Source organism: Raphanus sativus, chromosome 1 (genome assembly GCF_000801105.2).
Source record: "Raphanus sativus cultivar WK10039 chromosome 1, ASM80110v3, whole genome shotgun sequence".
NCBI classification, from domain to species: Eukaryota; Viridiplantae; Streptophyta; class Magnoliopsida; order Brassicales; family Brassicaceae; genus Raphanus; species Raphanus sativus.
In genome coordinates, this window is record NC_079511.1 from 18,666,189 (window position 1) to 18,682,843 (window position 16,655).

General features: G+C 35.1%; 2 protein-coding genes across 2 annotated transcripts; both read right to left on the reverse strand.

Annotated features, from left to right (window-relative positions):
• Window positions 1–11,541: 11,541 nt before the first annotated feature.
• LOC130499541 (glutathione S-transferase DHAR3, chloroplastic-like) lies at window positions 11,542–12,954 on the reverse strand. Its single transcript, XM_056993713.1, has 6 exons — window positions 12,762–12,954; window positions 12,402–12,492; window positions 12,156–12,299; window positions 11,944–12,061; window positions 11,726–11,860; window positions 11,542–11,634 (listed from the first exon to the last, which is right to left on the reverse strand). Exons 1-6 carry the CDS (start codon window positions 12,952–12,954, stop codon window positions 11,542–11,544), a joined length of 774 nt encoding a protein of 257 aa, XP_056849693.1.
• A 527-nt stretch (window positions 12,955–13,481) lies between these two features.
• Window positions 13,482–16,263, reverse strand: LOC130497741 (glycosyl hydrolase 5 family protein-like). The gene is made up of 4 exons (XM_056990839.1): window positions 15,841–16,263; window positions 15,355–15,602; window positions 14,525–15,048; window positions 13,482–13,934 (listed from the first exon to the last, which is right to left on the reverse strand). Exons 1-4 carry the CDS (start codon window positions 16,240–16,242, stop codon window positions 13,531–13,533), a joined length of 1,578 nt encoding a protein of 525 aa, XP_056846819.1. The 5' UTR covers window positions 16,243–16,263; the 3' UTR covers window positions 13,482–13,530.
• Between the last annotated feature and the right edge of the window lie 392 nt (window positions 16,264–16,655).

Below are 16,655 nucleotides of genomic sequence, written 5' to 3' on the forward strand. Positions count from 1 at the left end.
GTGTTTTTTTCAACAAACAAAGCTGGACGACTTAGTTTAAGTCGTCCGTTTGACCAGAAGACTCATCAGTAAGTCTTCTACATACAAATGACTAACTTGTAAGTCTTCTACGCGAACAGATTTTTGAAAAAAAATTCAAATTCGTACCTTAAACTAGGTGAGATGACTTCGTTTGCACACAGGGTCTTCTCCAACCACCCAGAACCTCAAACGAAAGCAACCGTAAGTCAAACAGAAAGAAAAATATGGCTCTGTCAACCGTCGCCCATATTTTGAATCAAAAGCTTGAGTTTTTTGGATGAATATGGAGAGAAAGTGAAAGAAATGTTGTTTTTAGTTCATAACAATTGAAACAGAAGAGAGGTAAAGAGATTTACGTGCATTAAAAGGCATTAAAAGCTCCAAACAGTTCGTACAAGGTTGTTCCCACTATTCATTGCAGTGACAATATTGTAAATACTTGAAGAAGATGAGGTTGAGACAGTAAAGAAGCCATTTTCGAAAAACAAAAAAAAATAAAAAGTTAATGGCATTTTCGTAGATAAAATGCAGGTGTGGGGTTAAAAACTCAAAAAAAAATGAGTCAAAAGAAAATGTAGTTTTCTGTGTGACTTCAAGTTTTGAGTCACTTTTGCAAAAAGCCCAATTATATTTTACTTATATAATATAATTTCTCAATACAATCACAATTTTTTACTGTTTATTTTTAATAGATATTAGAAAATGAAAATATATTTTAATAGTAAACATCTTTTGATCAAATAATTTCAAAATATTTTAAATTAAAATAAAATGATATAATTTAACAAGGTAGATATATTATCTTTTATCATTATTAAAATTATATGTTTTCTTAATATAAAATTTGATTTTAAATTTTATGTTTTTATGTTTGTTGAAATTAACATAACCATAATCAAAATACAAAAGCAAATTTGAATTCAGATTTTTAAGATTATTTTTAAGATTATTTATAATAAATTTCAGTTTACCATTCAATAAATCTAAGTCAAAAAATTATTTAGAATTTATAAAATATTTTAATTACTGTAGATATTGATATGTGTTCATGAGCTTCCAAAAATATATGAGTTACTTATGAATGTAACTTCCTATTGATCAGTGATAAATATATAAAAATACATCCACATTAAACGATAACTAAAAATAATTTGATATGACTTAATTATAGTAAAAATAATTATATTTCAGTTGAATTTGAAAGAATATATGCAACTTAATATACTCACAACATGAGTAACTCGACTAATCCAACTTATATCTAATAGCATAGATTAAACTACAATAAAAACATATAATTTTATGGTAATAATTAGTTTTATAAATATAAATTATAGGATGCATTAAAAGATATTAACAAATGAAAATAAAATATTAATCAACTATTACAATTTAGTTCTTTTGTAAAATTTATATGTGTAGGCATGAGACTTCATAATATCATCGTTATATTAATTTATTTAATTTGAAATCCGACACTTTAGTTTTTCTCTTATTTCATTTTAAGCACAATATATCTTAATTTATAAATAATCATCCTAAAATATATTTACATATATAAGACAACCAACCAACCAACCTAAATGCAAATAATAAAATTAATCAAAATTTTAATATATTTAAAATAAAAATATTATAATTGAATTCAAAGAAATAAATGTAAACCAATATATCCAAATGATAACTAAATCGACTGTAAAAAAATAAAACTGACAACATATAAAATATCTAAAATCATATGTTTTAATTAAATAATATAATATTATTAAAATAAATTATGTTTAAATTAATATTCAATTAAAAGTAAATAGCAATTAATTATTATAGTATATATACTTTATAAATATTTATATCTGTGCATGAGCACGGGAAAATCACCTAGTTGTTACGTAATTGGGATGCTAATTTTGAAAATCCATTCAGAATTTTGTTAGTCAAAATTAAATTGCTAAGAAATGTTATATTATATAGTATATCCATTATAAATTACTAAAACTATTAAAAGTCGCACATAAATTTTTTGTGATCAATATTTAATTTTTTTATGTAATAAGTTACAATGATTATAAAACCATATAAATAAATAATTTTATTTTAATAGGTGTTGATGTTAATAAATATATATATATATATATTTCATATCGTTTAAATTAAACTATACATCATATGAAAATACATAATTATATTTTGATATTTGCATTGAACATATATTGAAAAGTTAATATTTTAATTTTGAAATCTTCATTGTTTTTAAAATGATTATAAGTTATTGAAACTATTAAACATCTCACATTAAAAAACAATTCATTGGTGTAAAATGTTTTTACACAAATATGTAAATAATCATAAAATCATATGAGTAGAAACCTCGTTTAATAAATATCATATTAAAAGTATATCATATATCTATGTTAATATCATTTAAATTATCTCCTCTAAGGAGATTATTGAGGTTTCTAAAAAATTGCAGGATGCATATAAGGATGAAGAGGAGTATTTGCATCAGAAAAGTAGAAATGTGTGGTATTCATCGGGGGATCTAAATACTAACTTCTATCATGCCCTAACAAGGCAAATACGGATTCGCAATAAGATTGTGGGACTTTATGATGAGGCAGGTACTTGGATAACGGATGAGAATGGAGTGGAAAAGGTGGTCGTGGATTACTTCGGAAATCTGTTCACGACTACTGGTCCTTTCAATTTTGATAATTTCCTGGAGGAGGTAACACCAGCTATCTCATTTCAGATGAATCAACGTCTTCTCCGGGTAGCAACGGAGGACGAAGTGAAACAAGCTTTATTTATGATGCACCCAGAAAAGGCACCGGGACCGGATGGAATGACCGCCCTTTTTTCCAGATTTCCTGGCATATTATAAAGGATGATCTAGTGGGATTGGTTAATCATTTTTTGACCACAGGAGAGATGGACCCAAGGCTAAATCTTACAAATATTTGTATGATTCCAAAAACGGAAAGACCTACACGGATGACTGAGTTGAGACCCATCAGTCTCTGCAATGTAGGATACAAGATTATATCAAAAGTGCTTTGTGAGAGGCTAAAAATATGTCTTCCAAGACTTATATCGGAAACACAATCGACTTTTGTACCAGGGAGGTTGATTTCAGATAATATTATGATTGCTCAAGAGATGTTTCATGGATTGAGGACGAATAAATCTTGCCAAAATAAGTATATGGCAATAAAGACGGATATGAGTAACGCATATGATAGGGTGGAATGGGATTTTATCCAACAAACTAGGTTTTGATTCACATTGGACAAAACTAATGATGGATGTATTTCTTCAGTTCAGTATCGGATTTTACTAAATGGTCAACCAAAGGGACTTATAACCCCACAAAGGGGTCTTAGGCAGGGGGATCCACTATCTCCATATCTCTTTATTTTGTGTACAGAGGCGCTGATTGCGAATATTAAGAAAGCGGAACAAGAAAAACAATTGACGGGAATGAAAGTAAATATTAAGAAAGCAGAACAAGGAAAACAATTGACGGGAATGAAAGTAGCGAGAGCTTGTCCATCAATATCTCAACTGCTGTTTGCAGATGATAGTCTCTTTTTTTGTAAGGCACAGAGGGATGAATGTGAGACTATTCTCAGGATTCTGAAGGAGTATGAGGCAGTCTCGGGTCAACTGATTAATTTTCAAAAATCGTCAATTCAATTTGGACATAAAATTGAGGAATCTAGGAGGCAAGAGATGAGGGATATATTGGGGATTCAGAATATAGGAGGTATGGGGTCATATCTGGGATTACCAGAAAATCTAAGTGGATCAAAAATACAAGTATTTGGATTCCTACAAGATCGACTAGATACAAGAATTAATGGGTGGACATTTCGGTACTTTACTAAAGGAGGTAAGGAAATGATCATTAAGTCGGTAGTGACGGCTTTACCAAAACATGTAATGTCCTGTTATAGACTACCAAAAACTACTATTAAGAGGCTTACGAGTAGGGTCGCAAAATTTTGGTGGAGTCCCGGGGGAAGTACAAAGGGCATGCATTGGAAATCATAAGACAAGGTGTGCCTTCCTAAGGAGGAGGGTGGTTTGGGTTTTAAGGATATCTTGAATTTCAATACTGCAATGCTTGGAAAACAACTTTGGCGTCTAATAAATAAACCGGATACTCTATTCGCTAGAGTATTCAAGGGTCGGTATTTCAGTAACGCTTCACCCCTGGAACCAATCTGTTCTTACTCCCCATCATATGGATGGAGGAGTATCGTATCAGCTAGATCTCTGGTTAGCAAAGGACTAATTAAAAGGATGGGAACAGGTTCATCTATTTCAGTATGGAATGACCCTTGGCTCCCAACCACTCGCCCGAGACCTGCAAACAAAAATCATCACAACTTATTCCCGGAACTTACGGTTGACTCTCTTATTACTCCAGGTTCTAGGACTTGGAACTCACAAGCCATTAGGGCTTTGGTGGATCCATTGGATGCCAAGATTATTGAAAGTATACCTCTTAGTAGGTTTTGTATAAAAGATAAGGACGGCTGGCATTTCACCAACAATAAAATATATGGTTAAATCAGGATACGAGGTGGAAAGGGTCTACCCCGACAAAGAAAAACAACTAGCTTTCTATGGACCGACGGTAGAGGTGTTGAAAGCTTTTTGTTGGCAGGTTAAGTGTCCACCAAAAATAAAGCATTTTCTTTGGCAGATTGTATCAGGGTGTGTTGCGGTCAAAAAAAATTTAAAATCCCAAAGAATGCAAGGAGAAATTACTTGCGACAGATGTGGGAGTGCTGAGGAATCTTTGAATCATGTATTCTTTGAATGTCCTCCAGCGCAGCAAATATGGGCGTTGTCAATTATACCAACAAATCCAAATGTGTTCCCCTCGGAATCATTGTTTGCTAACATGGATCATTTATTCTGGAGAGTCTTACCCAAGATGAATGATCATCATTTTGCATGGATCCTATGGTACATTTGGAAAGCAAAGAACAGCAAGGTCTTCAGTAACCTGGATGTTGATGCTAGGGATACACTAAAGCTGGCTGAGACGGAATCTACCATGTGGGCTGCGGCCCAAGATTTGACCATCCGATCTTCCATACCACCGCAAGTTCATCAGCTTCCCTCAATTCCAGGAAGATGGTGCTTTACCGATGGTTCGTGGAAGGATAAGGACTCTTACTCGGGACAAGGCTGGTTTAGTACTCTGGAAGGATATGAGGGTTTAATGGGGGCACGAAATGTTCGGGCAAGTATGTCTCCCCTTCATTCGGAGGTGGAAGCATTGATTTGGGCAATGGAATGTATGAAGAATTTACGACAGTTTCAGGTTACGTTTGCAACGGATTGTTCTCAATTGGTGAAGATGGTTTCAGAACCAGAAGAGTGGCCGGCGTTTGCAAGTTATCTGGAGGACATCAGGAGCTTACAAAGCAGTTTCCATAGCTCACAGCTTATTCATGTACCAAGGACGGCAAAGTCAAGGGCAGATCATTTAGCACGCAGTGCCAGACAACAATCATCTTTTGTCATTCACATGGATGCTGAGCTACCAGTTTGGTGTACAGAGTCAGTATGAGTCTGTATGTTTGATGACAAAAAAAAATATCATTTAAATTAATTATACATCATATACATAGATAAGATTGATTGTTTTGATATATTTACCCTAAAATGATTGCGAAAAAAGAGGGATCATTTAATTTATATGCGCCGATTTCTTAGTCATTTAATGATATATTTTTATTATTTCATAATATGCAGAAAAATATAAAATAAGTAATAAATACAAGTATTTATTCTGAACAAACGCATATCTTAACCTAAGTATAAATCTCTTTAATAATTTTAAATCTTAAACATTTCTAAATCTCAGGCAAAAAAAAGAACAAGAGAATAAACTCCAAATATCGAGCAATAACCAAAATAAAAAATTGACATATAAAGAAAAAAATATTGAAGATAGAAAAGATATGCAATATCTTTTTAATAATTTTAAATTTTAAACATTTCTAAATCTCAGGCAAAAACATTTTTAAACATTTTTAAACATTTCTGAAAAAAAATTTTAAAAAAATTTATAAAATGTTTGAATTTGAAAAACATATATTCCAAAACTATATAAAATTATTATTTTTTATCTAGGGTTTAAAATTCTTTTGTCTCTTTAATAAAATCTATGTTGCTCATTTTTTATTTGAAACTCAAAAACTTAAAAATGATCTATTTGAGAGAATTGCTCAAACTAATATTTACGACACATTTGATCTGGTTATATCCTTTCTATTTATTAGGAACTATTCCATATAAAAGAAGGAAGAACCATCTATATCACACGTTTATTGATCTGGATACATGAGTGTTTTATTATATATCATCAAAGTAGTATAAGATTCAAACTACATCCACAGACTCTAAATACTACAACCCAAACTCTCAAATATTAAACTCTAAACCATAAAACCAAATCACTAAACCATAAATCAGAATATACATTATAATATATGTCCATAATATTTTAAATAAAATCAAAATTTTAAAATATGTAATATTTTGTTTTTATGTGCAAAATATAGTATATATCTTTTATAAATATTAAATAATATATAACAATGAAAACGAAGACAATGTCGATGACATTGTTTAGAGTGTACAAAAAAATTATTTAAACCCTCTACAAATAATATATAATAGAGGATGAGATGTAGGAGAAATAAATTGGACCATATGATAAACAAATCATATTGAATTTATTTGTAATATTTGTCTAATATTTGCGTGAAATGAGTTTATATTATAATTATGTACACAAAAATGATAGATAAAAAATATAAATTTGACAAAAATAACATATTTTTATATTTAAAAAAATAGTATAGAAATGTGGGAGGAATAAAAAATGATTATCTTAAATAGTATAGTAGATTGATATATTATTTTAAAATACATACTCACTGTTAGATATGATTTTGTAAAAATTATAGGCAATCTCGTATTTGTTGTAACCAACTCCCCTATATATTGAAAGTGAATACAATTTAAATATTTGATGGAAATCATTTGTCTTACATTGAATCAGAGTGGTCATCCTGAATACCATGTAAATAACATATCTATACTATTAAAATTTAAAACAAAAAGTCTTTTTTGAGGTGTCTTTCTGTTTCAGTAGCTACATCTTTAGGCTATGATTTTTTTAAATTATGTATTTTCCTAATTTCTTTTTAATGCAACACCAAATCATTTAAAATTTTCTTTCCCCTTTAAATATAACTAACTAAAGATGTTTTGAATTTCAAAGTCGAGATCTTAACAAAGCTTGGATTTTTTGTTGTTTCATGCTTAAAAGTTTGGAATTTGAATGTTTTCCATTGTAAGTGCTTCATCTCCACCATGACTACAAGCGAGCTTATAGGCTATGTATCCTTTATATATTTATAAGGTTTGTTTTCTTCTTCTTTTTCTTAACGTTTGTTCTATAATTCATTAATTACACAGTTTATTTATTTGATCTGCTGTTTCTATTCTGAAATACACTCCCAGGATCTGTTTTTGTCTTTTGGGAGGAGTGAAGTGGCTCGGAACTCAGGAGATCATGACTGCGATGGTTAGGGACAAGTGCAACAAACAAGTTCGGTTAACCAGGGTTTTCTTTTACTTTCTGTTTTGTCCAGTTTAGTTTCATATGATAGGCCTGGGCGTTCGGTCCCCCGATCGGGTTCGGTTCGGGGAAACGGGTCTTCGGGTTTTTCGGTCTTAGCTTAGACTCCCCGTTCGGATTAAATACTCTTTCAGTATGGTCTCGGTTCGGAATGGGACAGGTTCGGATCGGATCGGTACTTCATTACAAGATCCGCTAAGTTCCAAAGGAACAATGGTTCCCGTTCGAGTCCGGTTTTTGTAACCGAAAGTAACTGTAAATAATCGAAATAAACTGAACTGAACCGAAAATAACTCATAAATCCGATCACATCCGAAAACAAACATTCATAATTAAACACCAAAACATAACTTCCTCTAGTTCAAAATGTAGAAATAAATAACCGAAATGAAAAACAAACCATAGTACTAAAGAAACAGATGCAAAAGTTCAAAATCCAAACACAAAAAAGGGAAACGAGTACTGCTTGAGCTTCTTGAAAGTTTTGAGAGTCTTGACTTAGTCTGCTTCAGGGACAGGAACCTTGTCTTCTTGAGGGACTGTGGCTGTTTTATTCTCTGTAAAAAGAAATAAAGAATAAAGGCTTTCAATAGAATCATTTAGGCAAAGTAGTAAATGGCAAATGAAATTTTTTTTTAACTCTTTCAAGCTTGTTAGCTTCTTCAAAATCAGACAGAACCTGAGCATTTGTAAGCTGCCTTGACTCCATCTTCAAGTCTTGTTTCATCCATTGCTCAGTACACATAAGAACCTCCACCATATAATGAGTTAGTCAATTCCTATGCGGGTCAAGAATCCTGCCACTAGTGCTAAAAGCACTCTCAGAAGCAACATATGACACTTGCATTGCAAGAACATCCCGAGCAATCTGAGATAGGACAGGAAACTTCAGAGTGTTTTTCCTCCACCATGAGAGCACATCAAACTCCACTCCTAACATCAAATCCGGGTTCTCCATACTTTCTCTGAGGTAAGTTTCCAACTCATCCCTTTTCTCTCTAACACCAATCCCGTTTAGCTTTTGTTTGTACCTAACATCCATCCTCCTATAACCAGCACAGTCGTCAACTAGGTCCATCTTTTCGATACACTGGTCTTTTGGCTTCTCTTTGGACTGAGATGAACTGTCACCCGGATCACCACGGCTGCCATGTCTTGCACTGTGTTCCTTGAACAAACTTCTCAACACACCAATCAACGAGTCATACATCTCCTTGTACTCAATACTGTTTGCTCCATACAACTCCTCAAAACACATCTTTGCAAGCTCCAGCTTGTTGGAAGGATCAAAAACAGTGGCAACCACCAACATCATGTTCATATTCTTGAGACCATCCCAATACTTGTCAAAATTCTTGTACATCTCAGACGCCTTAGACTTCAAATCAGGATCTGGACTGCTGCTGAGACCTATCAGATTGGTTGCTATCGTCACTATCTCACCATAGCATTTGTGCGCGTTGAGAGAGGTTGAAGCTGATACCACCAGTGTAGAGTTGTAGAAGATCATGAGGAACTGGCATAGCTTATCAATGGTTTTCCAATCCTTAGGCTGAGGAGGACCGATCCTCTTTGCTCCATTCTCTATCTCGCAGAAATAGTCGTTGTATAACCTGTCTTCCGCCTCCATCTTGTCAAGTGCCACCTTGAACTTAGTGGCTGTTGTCAGCATCAGGTAGGTGGAGTTCCATCTTGTCTTGACATCCAAAGGTAAGCTGCCTCTTGTAATCTTGCCTGAATCGACCTTACACTCAAAGGACCTTAGCTTGTTTGTGTATGACCTGACATAGGAGATACCATTCCTAATTGCAGCCATGCTGTGATCTACCTCAGCCATTCCATCTCTGACAATCAAGTTAATTATATGCGCACTACACCTCATGTGCAAGAACTCACCATCTAACACAAAAGCCTGGTCAGAAACTAAGGCAAATGCAGAATGAAACTTCCTCAGAGCAGTACTATTAGCAGAAGCATTGTCTACTGTTATACAGAACACCTTCTCGATTCTCCATTCAGCCAAACATTCTAGCAAAACAGAAGCAATGGTCCGACCTTTGTGATCTGTGATGTGCTTGAATCCTATGATCAGCTTGTTTAACTTCCAGTACTCATCAATGAAATGCGCAGTGACAACCATATAACTAGCACCTGCAAAGAAGATACAGAGAGATTAATATCTAACAAGTTATGCAAAAACTGTATATTGGTTAATGTATAATGATCAAACTATAAGCTGCATATTGATTAAAGTTATTACCTGTTGTTTGCAAAACCCAAATATCAGTAGTGATAGACACTCGTTGTTTATTGCATGAGAACCATTTCTTCAGTGCCTCTTTCTTTTCATTGTATATCTTGACAATGTCTTTTCTCGCTGATCTTCTTGAATGAGGAGGTGTAGTTTGCCTACAAAAAAATCAAATCACACCACATTAATTATAAGAAAATGAAACACTAGATGAACAACATATATAAGAAGTATTTAAGCTAACCTTGTTATAGAAATGCTTCCAAGCCACGCCTTCAACAAATGCTAAAGGCAGTTGTCCCAAAACAAGCATCTCGTTTGTTGCTTCTCTAAACATAGAATCCGTGAATTTAGCCTTCTTCAGCTTCCCTTCCTTGTCAATAACATCCTGTTTATCAGCTTGGCCAGCTTTCCACGCCTTATGTTCCTTGCAAATTTCATGATGCTTCCTCAGGTTTGATGTCCCTGATGAGGTGATACAGGAGAAATCCTTCTGGCAGTAGTTGCATAAGCACCTGTCTCTGTCCTCCTTAGTCCTTGTGAAATGCAGCCACATGTCTGATCTTGCTGGGAGAATCCTTTAAGCTTGACTTGCTTGAGAAGCATTCCTTTTCACTCGGTTACTGTCTGGAGTTTGCAAGTCTCTCTCATCATCTTTGCTACAAGTTCCTCGACCAAGAGAAGAATTTGAATCCATCTGCGCAAGAACAAGAAAAATAAACAGTTTAGAAATCACACACAGATACACATAACAAAGAAGAAATTAAATTAATAAACTATCTTATAAATATTCCAAAACTAAATTGATCAAAGCTATAAACTGTACTCGATTTTGAAACCAAATGCTAAAGGTATAAATCGTAATCGATGCCTAAACAAAGCTATCCCACACTTGTAAATGATATAATCCGTGAATATCAAAACTTAATAGATGAACACACAAAATTTCGTATCGATTTCAAACTTAGAAAATACCAACCTGTGATTGATTGTTAGAGGTTGCGGATGGAGCACAAGACTGAAAGATTGGGATATTTATAGTGGCCATTTTGAAGCTTTTGCAGCGCATGCGTGATTGAATCTCGAGGAGTTTCGTTTGGGAATTAGGGTTCGCCAAACCATAGAGGAAGAGGAAGGGCCGAAGAGGAGGAAAAGTCGAGGAATTCTTCTCGGAACTAATGAATTACACCAACATAATTATTAAACATATAATATCGGTTTCCAACGGTTATTTATGTGGACCATGGTTCTCTACCGAACCGACCCGATGTCCAAATTATTGGAAATGTAGCACCCAACCGGGTATTTCGCCAGAACCGTTACCGTACCGGTACCGACAATTTGGATCGGGTTAAGGATCGGGTTTCGGTTATGGTTAATTACACCCAGGCCTAGCACAGACGATTGCAATATAGTTTTCATTCACTGTATAGTCTGTGTTTATTGCTCTGGCGCGCCACACTTATTGTTAAATACACTTGAAGAAGATTTGATTATTATTATTATTGTGTTTTTACATTGTACTAGAAGGAAGCAAGAGAGAAGATTGATGGATCTCTTGACTTGAGTGATGAGGCCAACATCTAAACCATTTTTTTGCTCTTTAACCCATCACCTTTGGTCTCCAACCAGCAATTACATCCTCTGTCTGCGCCTCTGTTTTCTTGAACGATTCCCTCGAAAACACATTCTGTAACAAAACCATCATCATCCGAGTGTGGTAATTAGTTAAACCGAATGAGAAGAAACTGATCGCAAGAGGAATTAAAAGGGCCTTATTACGTCCAGTAGGATTTGAGAGAAGGAAGTGAATCTGGAACAGACCAGTTCTTGAAATGTCCAAGTGCAATCTTCATGTGGTATAACTTAGGCGCCAAGGACAAGTCTGCTGCTGAAATCTTCTCTCCGTTTATGTAAGGTCCCTTCAGAGTTAAGGAAGTAATCAAAGATGTAACACATAATCGAAGACTAAGTTATGGAAGAGATCAAGACAGAAAGAGCTTACATTTTCTTTGAGATAGTCATTGAATGTACTAAGCTCATTCAGTAAAGCTTGCTCAGTTCCATCTCCTGAATCTTTGCTCTTAAGAAAACCGATAAACGTGGAGAAGATCTTGGACTCACTGCGGGGATAAATTAGAAGTTACTAAAACTGGAAGATGCAAATTTTCAGCCAAGGAAACCATTAGGTACACAACATAGGGACTGAGAAATTACACTGAAGACTTTTCGGGTGGGGTTGTTAGAGGAGGCTCAGGGTACTTGTCTTCCAAAGCTTGTGTTATGACATCAGAATCCGGAACCCATTTCCCATCAAACTTCACCACTGGGACTTTACCTTCTGTACTAATTTGCAAGAACCTGGAAAAACATTAAACAAGGATTAACAACACATTGAGAAAAAGTAATCAGGAACCAATGTGAACTCCAAAAAGCATTAAGAGGAGACCCCCAAGAACTCACCACTCTGGCTTGTTACTCAAATCTACCATTTTCATGTCATACGGTACATGTTTCTCCTCCATGGTCAGCAACACCCTTTGGCAAAAAGGGCCTGCCAACAACATAAATTATGCATTTACTCAACTCATGGAGTAATAGTAGACATAAAAGCAATAAGGTTTGCATTTTTTTATTATATACCATTTTTTGATATAGTTTCAGATTTCTAAACTAAGAAACAGTTTAAGCACCAATTACGTTAAAACACAAAATGCTTTTTAAGTATCTATCTGCAAGGGACAATTGAGCGAAAGATGAATAAAGATTGTAACTTTATCATCTACATTTTAAAGTTTCAGTCAAGAGAGAGAGAGAACTAACAGTCTCCGAGCTTGTTGGGTGTGGTGATGGAAGCTTTGACGCAGATTTCGAGAGGAGCAGCCGCCAAAGCGATCGTTCCGAACCGGGCGGTTCTTCTCGGTTTAGTCAAACCGCACCGCTTGATAAATCCGGCGCGGCTGACTGACGCCAACAGAACACCGGCGGTGCTTGGTTGAAACCTAAGGCTTATCATATTTTTGTCAGTGTTCTGGTTGATTTTCCGACAATTCTTTTATTCAGACCGTAGACTTGTCAGATGACTCACATAATCTGGAGAATTCTCAATGGCTAAGTTGACTGACATGTGGCGAGTTTAAGATTTCACGCAACTACTAATATGGGCCTCAGTTTCTTCAACACTGAGCCTACTTTGTTTTACTAGTAGACCAATACTATTGCAAGAACAGTTGAGTATTTTGACACAATTTTTTTTTCTTTTTATTAACCTGGAATATCTCATGCTTATCAAAAAATGTAGACTAATCGGCAAAAGGAAATACAAGCCATGGATAATCCCTCTCTACGGGTATGAGCCGTAAACATAGATCCATAAAATAGGTTGAACAGCGTCTGAACCTCTTTCCTTACCATTTGACTATGATATCCCTGACTATTTTGACACAAAGTTTCAATATTGAAATTTTATTTTTCAATTTAAGAAATTAAGATGAACATCAGAACATGCTCGATCATAATCTTGATTACACATATATTGTCCCGAGTATAAACATAAAGAACATGATCTTTTTATAAAGAAAACAAACATAATTTAAAGAACTTTGAACCATTGGCTCGCTGGGTCACAAGAAGCATCCTTGGTCAAACACTTGCAAGGTTTAGCGACGATGCTGTTGTCACGTTCATCCACATCAAGACATAGCAACGAACCATTACTGGTTGTCTTAAACGACAAATGCATGTGAGTGGCTGAGGTTTGTCCCAACTTAGAGCACTTTGTGCCAACTCCAAGTTTCACCTTCTGTCCAACAGCATCTGGAGCCTCGACGCACATTTTGTTACTCCAAAGAATACCTTCACTAGGATCAAAGGTCGACGGCTCGGCTTTACGGCATTGTTCCAATCGAAGTGTTGGTAAATTGTTTGAGAGATTACTGGTGACGCAAAGGCCCGTTGATGGGTGGAAGAGAAGTTTTTTGGATTGTAGACCGGGTCCTACATATATGCAAAGTTCTATATATTTAGACTTTAAAATATTCATGTTCATAAAATTAGTTGGACATTCACGGTCTTGATATAGAACTTACACAATACTTGTATGGCAATTATTATTTTTTGAGTCCAGTTAGGAGATTTTAGAACAAAAAGCACTAGTGGTACGAAAAATATACTATGGAGGGGGGGGGGGGGGGGGGGGGTGGGGGGGGGGGGGGTGGGGGGGGGGGCATATGTATGAACACAATCTTGGTAATCCAAAAACAAATATTACCATAAGAGGTATATATATATATTAAGATCCAAACCTAAACATTTTATTTGGATGTTTATTAACTTAAGAAATTAAAATTAAAATATAAATTAAGAAAACTCAGGATTATGTACGTGTCTTTTTGGTTAGATTCAGAATTATCTTTGAAAATTCGAGGTCTAACTTATAATCTAACATTATATATATTTTAGGATCCAAAATATATATATATATATATATAATAATTATAGTTTTTTTAACTCCAAAGCCGCATTTTATATTATACCATTTTCTTTCTAAAGTATATATAGAGAGAGGAGAAAAAGAGAAGTCTGACCTCTAACTGGAAGTTGAATTCCGGAGAGTTTCTGCAAGTAAGTAGAGTTGGCGACCTCTTTCCAGTTAGGATCCAAAACGCCAAAAGTCTCAACCATATGTTTTTGACCGGTTCTCAAATAATAATCTCCGGTTAACGCCCAAACCGCCCAATCCAAATCATTCTCCGCAGCCCAAGCCACCAGACAATTCATATACCGGTTTCCGCTAACGTCACCGCTTCTCAGGTTAGCCCCAAACTCAGTCAAGAACAAAGGAAAGCCTCTACTCATCAAGAATCCTCCGTTATGTGTGACTTTTTCGATGATTTTTGCGCAAAAATCGTTAGAGTTGTGTTTCTTCCACGAGTCTCGGCCGTCGGAGAAGCTGTACCAATGTTGCTCGAAGACGAGTTTGTTAGTGAAGCTGACGTTGAAGAAACGGTCACGGAGGAAAGAGAGGTTTGTGTCGTAGTCGATGCCGGAGAGGATGACTAATACTTCAGGGTTTGCGGCGTGTACTGCTTCTCCTCCTTTTGGCATGTACCTTCACGTAGCCATTTACAAGTTAATATGCATGCATGCATGTACTTGTTTTTCTTATATATATGTGGTCTTTTGACATTGTATAGGTGAAGCCTAGGCTCCTAGCTTATGTCTGTATGTATTATGAATTTTATCCAAACTCTAAAGAAAATAGTGAACTTAGCAATTTTTTTAAGAAAACCTAGTGAAAAATGAAAATACTACAAAAGGTACAAACACATTTACTTAAATAGTCATTTCAAATATTTTCATGTGTTGCATACTTGGTTATACTCTAAATGCCATATTAGTAATTTGGAATGCGTACCTGAACCAGAGGTCAGGGAAATCTCTGGTGCCACGTGGTTCGTTCCTAAGGCTCATGCCAACGACATTAGTGACATTGCGGAAAAGAGTAGCCATCTTGCTCAATCCCTTGGCCCAGATGGCGGGATCTAAGTTAGGGTATTCGAAGAAAGCGTCGAGGTCGTTGTCGCTGCAACACCATCCTGGCGTTGTCAAGTGGTTGTCTAGTATCACCATCACTCCGTTTTGTCCAAGGTTCGATACCACTTCCTGATAACAATAAGCAAAATAAACATATTTATATATATAGAGAGAGTTCCATTATATTGGGATTCCATCGAAAATGTTTCATTTACTTTGGTTTGGTTGATTTTTGTTATTGTTTCGAATTTAATATAGCTAGCCAGAGGTGGACTTAGAAAACATCTAGGTCCGTCCTTGCAGCACTATTGAAACACACCGCTTTATATTGTATCAATTAAACCAATGCCATACCCAAATATTTTACCTGGAATGCATTGAATATGGGAAGGTTAAGGATTTTGGGGTTGTGAGTTTGAATGCCAAGAACATCATCAAGCAGATTCAACCTTTCAAAAGACTGTTTGACGGTAACTTTAAGAGCCAATGTGTCATTAGTCATCAAATCAAGAGGCCAAGTGAGCCTAACGCAGTTAAATCCCATTGAGACAATCTTCTTGGAAATGGAGTCTAATGGTTGTTTGCTTAGCCCTTCAGCCACCGCGGGCTGGAGATGCGCCGGCCAGTTCACGCAGGCTAGCTTCACTCTTTGGCCTTTCTCGTCCACGATCCATCTTGATTTTGTGGAGAGAGGGTAGCTTGTGATTAGCTTTGGAATCCAAGAAATGAATAAGAAGACGGAGATACACAAATAGATGGATCTAGTCATTTTTTGTTGTTGTGTGTTTCTTTGTTTTGATTTTGATTATCTTCAATTTGAATTTGATTCGCAATTTATACGTATCGAAGAAGTTGGTTTAGTTTCTAGTTGTTGGCAGATTTTACGTGTTTATGGTTAATGATTGTTTTTTCCAACAGAAGATAAAGAGGAAAAACCAACAACAATCGACAATGCATGATGTTAACCGATTCTCTATATTTCTAGGGAATTTTAACTACTTTAATAAGACTTTGATATGTTGCATTATTATAACACTAAACAATAAAATTATGTTACTGTACTTCTCTTATATTAGATAAAAATAACCATATCCTTTGATCTTGTAATTCTAATTGATCTTGTTGTTCTGTTAAAACAAAAAGGTAAAAACAATTTGAACATAGTATTGGTTGATTACTTGT

What these genes read in the sequence shown, in the direction of transcription:
- LOC130497741 (XM_056990839.1), bottom strand. Translation starts at nt 16,242, where the DNA reads ATGACTAGATCCATCTATTTGTGTATCTCCGTCTTCTTATTCATTTCT. An exon ending in TTCCCTGACCTCTGGTTCAG is followed by an intron (nt 15,049 to 15,354) that starts GTACGCATTCCA and finishes GGCTACGTGAAG; the next exon opens with GTACATGCCAAAAGGAGGAG. An exon ending in AATTCAACTTCCAGTTAGAG is followed by an intron (nt 13,935 to 14,524) that starts GTCAGACTTCTC and finishes GCATATATGTAG; the next exon opens with GACCCGGTCTACAATCCAAA.
- LOC130499541 (XM_056993713.1), bottom strand. Translation starts at nt 12,954, where the DNA reads ATGATAAGCCTTAGGTTTCAACCAAGCACCGCCGGTGTTCTGTTGGCG. An exon ending in CCACCCGAAAAGTCTTCAGT is followed by an intron (nt 12,062 to 12,155) that starts GTAATTTCTCAG and finishes TTATCCCCGCAG; the next exon opens with TGAGTCCAAGATCTTCTCCA. An exon ending in ATGACTATCTCAAAGAAAAT is followed by an intron (nt 11,861 to 11,943) that starts GTAAGCTCTTTC and finishes TTAACTCTGAAG; the next exon opens with GGACCTTACATAAACGGAGA.